Here is an 8976-nt window from a genome sequence, read left to right as displayed (position 1 = left end):
CCCCCCCCCCCCCCCACTAGAATGCTTGGCATTTTAGAATAACTCGTTGACTGTTATCGCTTTGTTAATGTTTCCTTCGTGATGAAAAGGTGCAATTTATATCAACAACGATGAACGCGCGAGCTATCTGTCATCATCTCATCTCAGGTGCTTATTTGTGTCTTGAACTGTGCAGGTCAAGTTTCTGAACTTGAGAGCATCTTGGACTCAAAGGTACTTCTGTTTTCGGAAAACTATTAGACGTCAAAACAGATTCTTTTTAAATAAAAGAGAAAATCTCGTATAAGTACACAAATTTGTTATCAACCCCCAAATTACTAGACGGACTTTAAAATTTCTAAAAACCGACCTGAACTTTTCTGAACTCCTTGTTAACATGAATTTTAAAGTTTGTGTATTAATCTGTAAGTTGGTAATAAATTCGTGTATTTGTATGATATTTTCCCATAAATTCATATTGAGAGCATCTTGGACTTGCAGGTACTGTCAATGCTAGATACAGATTTAGCCAAAGATTCAGAATATCAGTGCTTGAAATTAACCCTACCTCCGGAGACAAATGTCTATCGAGTGGAGGCAACAGGGGCTTTGATTACTCTAGATTCAAGTATCGATGTTCTACGTCAGTACTGCAAGAATCTTCCTACTGATGGGTAAGGAATGTATCCCATTTACCTATTTTCATTATGCTTTTCTTTTATCGAACAGAAAGAAAATGTGTTAACATTTCTATGTTCAGGTACAAGCCCCAGTTAAAGTTTGAGTTGTCATTTCCCGAGGAGTTGTCTTACATATACACAGTGACATTTCCTGCCTCTGCTGCTGTACAAAAGATAGTTGGTCCAAGAAGCACGAATGAGCAATTAGCAATGCAACTTGCTTGTATCGAAGCATGCAAGAAGCTACATCAGTTAGGTGCATTGGATGATCACCTTTTACCATGCACCACCCTATCCAAAGATAAGGTTTCCTCTGCTAAAAGCAAATCTTCTTCAGCCGGTGCAGGTGGGTTTAGTAGCAGACTTAAACCTTCGAAAATCCATTGCCCGTTTTAAGAAAGGAGCATGATTATGTGGGTCTAAGTTCATTGATCTTTAGTATATATCAATTTGAGGTTTAGTAAGCCGACTTATATCTTCGAAAATCCATTGCCCATTTTAAGAGAGGAGCATGTTTATGTATGTCTAAGGTCATTAAGCTTTATTATATGTCAATATGATCTTCTATAGGTTTAGTAGCAGACTTAAATCCTCGAAATTCTGTTGGCCATTTTAAGAGAAGAGCATGTTTATGTGAGTCTAAGGTCATTAAGCTTTAGTGTATATTAATTTGATCTTCTATCTTTGTCTAACGTTGAAGGGACGACGAAAAGAAAGGAATTACATGGAACGACCTGTGTAAATGCACTGTCCGGAACTTGGGGAGAAAAACTTGACGGTGCCGTCTTCCAGGCTTATAGAATTGACTTTTCATGCGATGTTGCTAGAGAGCTATACTCAAGTTTCGTTCTTTTGATTGAGTCGGCCCTTGATGGCGATGTTGGAAACGTCGAGATAAATCTTTATTTGGTCAGGAAGTTCGTGAAGGCTTCTGTCTCATCTTGTGGCCAACGGTATTTTACTCATGAGGAGGTACTACACATTATCATTTGCATTTTTCGATCTCTCAGTAGTTTAGTTTTAAACTTTTCTTTCTCGTTTACTTGGGAAAATCATGCAGATGGTGAAAGCAAAGTGTTTTCAGGAGTTTTTCTTTAATGGTCTATTCGGGAAGTTGTTCGTTGGATCTAAGTCATCGGAAATGAAAAGGGAATTTTTGCTTCATAACGAAACAAAATCTCTCTGGGACCCATCCTACATGTTTCTTCTACTGCCCCTCGAAATGGATCATATAGTTCCTAGGGGAGAATCATGGAGAATCAACTGGTCTGCTATCAATTCATGTGTCTCAGCCATTGAGGTCCTCAAGAAAAACTCTCCTCTGGAACTTCGGGTTAACGATGGAAATCATTGCAAAACTCTCCCGGGTTACGAGGTCTCATCAGAGGATGAATATGGAAGGAAAACAAATTTGATTCATTTTTCCAATGGTTCATTTGATCAAGACAGCCTCAAAGAAATGACGGTAACAGCAATTCATACTGGAAGGGTATACACTGTAGTCGAAGTGGAAAAAGATTCTTCTGCTAAAAGCCTGTTTGAGGGCGGTATCTCACCGGAATATTCTAGTTACACCGACTATTACTACAAAAAGTTAGTGATTTTCGGGTCGTTTTTCTACCGATACACTTCTTGAAACATGTGATTATTATAGTCCTACGAATGAGATTTTTCTCTCTTTTTACAGATATGGAATTGTTTTGATGCATCCGGATCAGCCCATGTTGCGGTTAAAGCAGAGCCACAATGCACATAACCTTCTAGTCAATTTCAATGAGGAAGGTGATATGAAGGCAGATATGGAATTGTATTATATAGTTCATTCTCGAGACTCTCTGACACGGGGATGCATACATAAATGTCATATGAGCTCTAACCATTTTTTCCGATAAAAATGGATAGGTGATATGAAGGCAGGACCGAGAGGTGACCTATTTAAAGAAAGGAAACCCCAAATACATTCACATCTGCCACCCGAGCTCTTGGTAATTATCGAAGTACCTCGTATCGTAATACGTTCGATATACTTAATGCCTTCGGTGATGCACCGACTGGAAACCCTAATGTTGGCGAGCCAGCTGAGGAAGGAGATTGGTTGTCACATCGATAATTTCAGTATTCCGAGTTCATTGGTCAGTTTCGCAAAACTCGGTTACATTCTCGTTTAGAAGTTTGAACAGGTAAGTAACCATTCTACTGTTGGTTTGATCAGATTCTTGAAGCACTTACGACACTACTATGCTGCGAGACATTTTCCATGGAGAGACTGGAACTGCTCGGGGATTCGGTTCTGAAATATACCGTGAGCTGTAATTTATACTTCAAGTATCCCGACGAAAACGAGCGACAACTAACGGGACGGCGGAAATCAATCATTTCTAATGCGAACCTTCATCGGTTGGCAACCATTCGCAAGTTACAGGTACATTTTTAATGTTTTCCTACCGATCAAAATCAGAAATCACACTCGGGATTCTTCTTTCGTTGCGTGAAATCCAATCAGAAATCTAGTATTGTAGTTCATGTAACATTGCATGATTCGGGGTTTTCATACTTTTGATATTTTTTACTTGGTAGGGATACGTAAGGAACGGTGCTTTCGAGCCCCGTCGTTGGACAGCGCCTGGTCAACGTTCTCTTTTTCCCGTTCCTTGTAAATGCGGGATTTTGACGAAAGAAGTACCTCTGGACCCGAAATTCTTTTCTGAAGACCTAAAAGTCAAACTCGGGAAATCTTGTGATATGGGTCATAGATGGATGGTGTCGAAGGCCATATCAGATTGTGCCGAGGCTCTAATTGGCGCGTATTACGTGAGCGGTGGATTGACTCCGGCTCTTCATGTGATGAAATGGCTCGGTGTCGATGTCGAGTTTGACCCGAAAATAGTCGACGAAGCTCTAAATATTGCGTCTCTACAATCTTACATCCCTAAGAACGATGAACTTACGGAGTTACAGGCTAAGATCGGACATGAATTCTCGGTTAAGTTCCTACTAAAAGAGGCTATAACACACAAGACTTCTGATGAACCCTATTCTTATGAGGTTATCCATTTCCAACACTGAGTTTTCTTATCTTTTTCATTTCTGTGCGATATTCATAGTTTTATATGCTATCGAATCGTTCTTCTTGCAGAGGCTTGAATTTCTTGGAGATTCTGTGCTGGATATCCTTATTACCCGGCATCTATATAAGACCTATACAGAGACAGGCCCGGGATATATGACTGACCTTCGATCTGCAAATGTATGTAACGAGAATTTTGCCCAAGTTGCGGTGAGGAAGAATCTGGCTGGCCACCTTCAGCACTGTTGTTCGGTAATGGAGGCTCAAATAAACGAGTACCTGAGATCCTTTCCTGAACCTGATGAGACCGGTAGAACAATTCCCTCGATACAGGGTCCTAAGGTAAAATTGTTGGCACACATTTTTCGATCTTGAAGGTCTAGAATCCGAAAAAGGGCAAACAGGTTGTTGTTTGGAATCCGAGAAACCTGGGAAAATTTTGAAGGAATCAGGAAAAAAAAAATCACAGGTTTTACTTGTACTGACTGTGTTTTTGGTTTAGGCTCTAGGGGACTTGGTGGAGAGTATCACGGCTGCGTTACTGATCGATACAAGAATGAATCTGAGTGAGGTATGGAGACTGATAGAGTCGTTGCTTTCTCCGCTAGTGACTCCGGAAAATCTTGAGCTGCCTCCATTCCGGGAATTGAGCGAGCTATGTGATTCTTTCGGGTACCCGATCTGTGTGAAATACACGAACCATGGCGAGAAGATACACTCGAGGATCCAGTTGCAGCTCCACGATGTTCGTTTGATCGGAGAAGGATCAGAACGGAGTACTAAACTATCCAAGGGAAAAGCCGCTTCTTCTCTGCTGAAACAACTAGAGGTATTGCCTTTCGCGGTTATATATGTGAATGATTTTGGATGCAAGTTGGTGCATTGATTTGCGAAAACGGCCGTTGATTCCTCAGGAGAGAAACATTTCTCGCAACATGTCGTTGACGAGAGACGAGCAGATTGGTGGAAGTGATTCTTCTCGTATCAACAGAGCTGTATCCCCTTCAGATTCAACTGGAATTCCAGGTACTTGTAATCAGCCTTCAGCTGGTTTCTTCCGTTTAGTCGGGTTTAGGGTTTAGGGTTTAGGGTATTGTACACAAACGTCTTAAGAGAGAAGAAGGGAATTCTGAAATACGCATGATCTATCCATTCAATTGTTGTTTCTTCTGCTAGCCCTATAGCTCATCGCCTTCTGGTGTAGTTTACTTGGGGAACAAGTAACGCTATTTGTTTGAATCGTATCGTTTTCAGTCATCGGGCCTATAAGCACAATGAAAGGCGGGCCTCGGACAGCACTTTTCAGCTTCTGCAAGAAACATCTGTGGCCAACACCCACCTTCGAGACGACAGAGGAGAATTCCCGGTGAGATAACTCATTTTGGGGTTTTCAATGTTCTGGTCGGGTTTCTGAGCGTATTTCCCCGTTCAGACATCATGACCGGAGTTCTTTCTGGTCGCAGGACTGCGATGGAATTCGGGGAAGGTGCCGAGAAAAGAACGAGCTTTAGCAGTTTCACGTCGGTCGTGACGATTCAGGTACCGAGCAAGGAGGAAGCTGTTGTGAAGTGGTCAGGAGAAGCCAGGCCAGACAAGAAGAGTTCCTACGACTCTGCTGTCGTGGAGGCTCTCTATGAGCTCGAACGCCGTCGTTTCCTCGTTATCCTCAAGTAAAAAAAAATAACCTCTTTATTTTTTTTTGGGAAAATGACATAAACCCACACAGATTGTTCCAAATGTGTAAAATTAGTACATCAATTTTTAATTTGACAAAATCCTACACTCGATTTCAAATTTTTCCGATTTCCATCACAAATTGTTTTTAAAATTTTCAATTACCACCACAAAGGGAATTTACCGTACCACATCAGCGTCTGGTGGCTGATGTGGCGTGACACATCCTAAAAACTGCCACATCATATGACACGTAATCTGCTACATCAACAACTCGGGTTACTGAAATTGGTTCATTTAATCGAATCGGTTAAATGAAAACCGATTTTTTTAAAAAAAAATGGGATTTAGGGTTTCGCTTCGACGTGGTTCCTGGTGGTCTCGGTGGTTGCTTCGACGTGGTTTCTGGTGGTCTCGGTGGTTCGACTCCATCAGACAAATCACATGCCGAAATTCAACTCCAACATCATAACATAACGATTGCGTTTTTTCTTTTGGTACAACCAAACACCCAAATTCCCAACTCCAATTCGAACAATACCCAGATAATGATTTCACCATTATATATATATATTTTCTTAGAAAGTAAAATACCTGACCAGATTCGACAAAAACATGAAAAGTGGAAAGAGTCAATGGAAAAATCATCTCGGCCACTGCCATTAACAAGATTCTAACAATCTTTTTTTTAGATCTAAGATTAACAAAATCTAACTTAAAATCAGTGAACTAAACATCATCCTAGGACAAAATCCGGGTTCACTGCATGCCACTATCCGTTTCGTTCCAAGTTGAGAACTCTCCTTCCTGAAAACAGAAGAACAAAACCCAAATGAAAAACAAAACATTTGAGCAAACGATGAAATAACGCGACACCCACTTGACAGGATTTTGTAAAGAGAAATGAAAAAAAAAGTACCTGAGATTGTTTGTTATCCGAGTGAACAAATCTCTCCTCACTGATCTTATGAGCTTTCTTGGATCCAACGTGGTCTCTCTTGAAGCCCAACAGCTCCTTCCACCTTCCTTTTAACGAAGAAGAAAGAGAAGATGAAGAAGACGACAATGGCGGAGGCCTAAGTGTGAAGCCATGGCCTTCGGAACCCTATTCCTCAATCAAAAGCAGGAGCGAACCACCGAGACGACCAGGAACCACGCCAGAGCAACATCGACACGAGTCGGAACCACGCCGGAGCTCATCTCACCAGAGGAGAGGAGAGGAGAGGAGAGAGGTTCTGAATGTGAGATTGTTATTTAGGGCTTCGAAACCCTAAATCCCAATTTTAAAAAAAAAATCGGTTTTCACTTAACCGATTCGATTAAATGAACCAATTTCAGTAACCCGAGTTGCTGACGTACCAGATTACGTGTCGTGTCATCTGATGTGGCAGTTTTTAGGATGTGTCACGCCACATCAGCCATGAGACGCTGATGTGGTACGGTAAATTCCCAATGTGGTGGTAATTGAAAATTTTAAAAACAATTTGTGATGGAAATCGGAAAAATTTGAAATCGAGTGTGGGATTTTGTCAAATTAAAAATTGATGTATTAATTTTATACATTTAGAATAATCTGTGTCGATTTATGTCATTTTCCCTTTTTTTTTTAACGATTCTCGGTCCATTATTAAAGTCAATGAATGTAGTTATTTTGCATATCTAATGTGAACGTTAATGATGAGACCTGTACGTAGTTTTGTACGCTGATCAGCAGAAATCAGAGTATTTGGATTTATATCCAAAAGATTGGGTATCTTATTTAATATTTGTACTCGGATTTGAAGGTCACGAGTATCCAGGATACGAGTATTGAGAACGATTTTCGTGTATTCATAGGTATTCAGATCTAGATTTATTTAAAAACAAATATTTTTGTAAATTCTTTTAAAAAAAATTGGATGTATGATTTTAGAGAGTTGAGTCGCGGTGAAAATATGATATAAAGTGAATGGGTGACAGAGATAGATGAAAGATGATTTTGGTGTTTGTCAAACAATGGTGAGAAATCAATAAATCATTAATCCAAAACAATTATATTTTATGAAAATATTGTAAGTATATAGGGATGTAATCGATTGTAACAAAAGTAGTGAAGTATTCGTAAGTATCCGTTTTTTAAAAAATTATTATTCCATTTGGATTTGGATAAAATTATTATTCGATTTGGATTTGGATAAACGGATATTCACAAAATTAGATTCGAACTAAAGCAAGTACCCTAAAATCGAATATTCAAACCTATACATTAACAAAAATAAATACATTTGATATTGAACTGGTTACATAAAAGAAAAACTTTTTCATACATATAATCATAGAATAAAACTTTGCATATTGAATAGTATATGATATGACAACTGAAAAAATAAACTTTAAAAAGTAGGGGTCCATTTATTATTATTATTATTTTAGGTTAACCTTTTAGGGCTTTGCCTATTAATAGCAATAATATATCTATAGTTTATATTTACATATACAAATATGAAAAACATGTCGTTCTTTAACAAAAGAAAAACATGTTGTTGCGAATTTTTTTATTGACAATCTTTTTTTTTGGTAATGTATTACCACGATTTAAGTCAGGTAAAGAAGACTTCTCCGAAGCATATAATAAAATACGGATAAAAAGATATTTAATCTAGATAATTCAATCCAAAATTAGGTGGTTTAAATGTCAAGAGGTGATGTAAAAGTCTTTATTAACTCGAGTTTGAGTATCTATTTAGATAGAGATACTCACCTACTTTCTTCGTTTTTAAAAAAATATAATAGAATCGAAAATACGATAAATTCTCATATTATAGAAAAAAAATAGGTGTATCCACCACTAAAGCAAACAAAAATCTTTTTCAGTCCAATTCGAGTCACACTTATTTGGGTTTTTATGTTTCTCTACAAAAATGTAGTTGAGACTAATGTGAATTTTAGGATTATAAAAAAAATTCATTATATTAGTAAATGACATCACAGTTGTATTACCGCACATGCGCATGCAAAAACAAATATAATCTCATGAAGATAAATGGGCCCCAACAGAAACTGTGATGATTTAAAGTGCCAAGCCCAAGCCTAAGCTCAGGCCCAATATCATAAAGCTCAGGTCCAATATCGCAGTACGCAACTTCGGCCTTTAAAAAGGTTGAATAGTCGAAATTTTTAGAATTTTTAGAATCCAAAAACCAAAAAAATTATCATTCAAATTTTTACAAAATTATTTTTCTTAAAAATTTAGAAATTGGAAAACCATTTTAATGAAAAAATTAAATAAAAATTAGAAACTACTTTTTCTAGTTTTTAAATATTATATAATTTAAAAATTAAAAACCAAAATTCAAAAACTAAAACTAAAAACCCAAAATAAAATCCATCTACGCTCTTTCGATCTCCTCCAAATTTTTTAAACCCTAAAATTTTCCCTCCATTTTTCCCCCCCCCCCCAACAGAGACGAAAAAGCTCAAAAAAGCAGGGGGAAAACGAAGGACGAGAGTATTTGGAAGAACCAATGGCGTCTCAATCACAACCCATCCCTGGAGCTTCCCGGTATCTTACTTCCTCAGTCCTTACGGAGTTACAGG

The 8976-nt window shown here is 38.3% G+C and overlaps 2 protein-coding genes and 1 long non-coding RNA gene across 4 annotated transcripts in view; 2 read left to right on the top strand and 1 right to left on the bottom strand.

Moving 5' to 3' along the window:
• Nucleotides 1–5522, top strand: part of LOC104815087 (endoribonuclease Dicer homolog 3) — a 7828-nt gene extending 2306 nt beyond the window's left edge. For both annotated transcript variants that reach the window (XM_010543400.2, XM_010543401.1), the window contains 14 exons: nucleotides 176–213; nucleotides 481–653; nucleotides 740–1005; nucleotides 1360–1631; nucleotides 1720–2252; nucleotides 2347–2441; nucleotides 2562–2791; nucleotides 2872–3081; nucleotides 3237–3704; nucleotides 3796–4068; nucleotides 4229–4555; nucleotides 4641–4752; nucleotides 4981–5092; nucleotides 5190–5522. In XM_010543400.2, the coding sequence (XP_010541702.1) occupies nucleotides 176–213; nucleotides 481–653; nucleotides 740–1005; nucleotides 1360–1631; nucleotides 1720–2252; nucleotides 2347–2441; nucleotides 2562–2791; nucleotides 2872–3081; nucleotides 3237–3704; nucleotides 3796–4068; nucleotides 4229–4555; nucleotides 4641–4752; nucleotides 4981–5092; nucleotides 5190–5400 (3320 nt within the window). In that variant the 3' untranslated portion in view covers nucleotides 5401–5522. The remainder of the gene's footprint in view (nucleotides 1–175; nucleotides 214–480; nucleotides 654–739; nucleotides 1006–1359; nucleotides 1632–1719; nucleotides 2253–2346; nucleotides 2442–2561; nucleotides 2792–2871; nucleotides 3082–3236; nucleotides 3705–3795; nucleotides 4069–4228; nucleotides 4556–4640; nucleotides 4753–4980; nucleotides 5093–5189) is intronic.
• A 407-nt stretch (nucleotides 5523–5929) lies between these two features.
• Nucleotides 5930–6660, bottom strand: LOC104815086. Its single transcript, XR_772043.2, has 2 exons — nucleotides 6320–6660; nucleotides 5930–6207 (listed from the first exon to the last, which is right to left on the bottom strand). It is a non-coding gene; the product is annotated as an uncharacterized LOC104815086 (long non-coding RNA).
• Nucleotides 6661–8846: 2186 nt separating this feature from the next.
• Nucleotides 8847–8976, top strand: part of LOC104815085 — a 4508-nt gene continuing 4378 nt past the window's right edge. Inside the window, exon 1 of the mRNA XM_010543399.1 lies at nucleotides 8847–8961. Coding sequence (XP_010541701.1) covers nucleotides 8904–8961 — 58 coding nt within the window. The 5' untranslated portion in view covers nucleotides 8847–8903. The remainder of the gene's footprint in view (nucleotides 8962–8976) is intronic.

The sequence above is a fragment of the Tarenaya hassleriana genome, unplaced genomic scaffold (assembly GCF_000463585.1).
Source record: "Tarenaya hassleriana unplaced genomic scaffold, ASM46358v1 Cleome22, whole genome shotgun sequence".
NCBI classification, from domain to species: Eukaryota; Viridiplantae; Streptophyta; class Magnoliopsida; order Brassicales; family Cleomaceae; genus Tarenaya; species Tarenaya hassleriana.
This window is presented reverse-complemented; position numbering and strand designations above follow the sequence as displayed.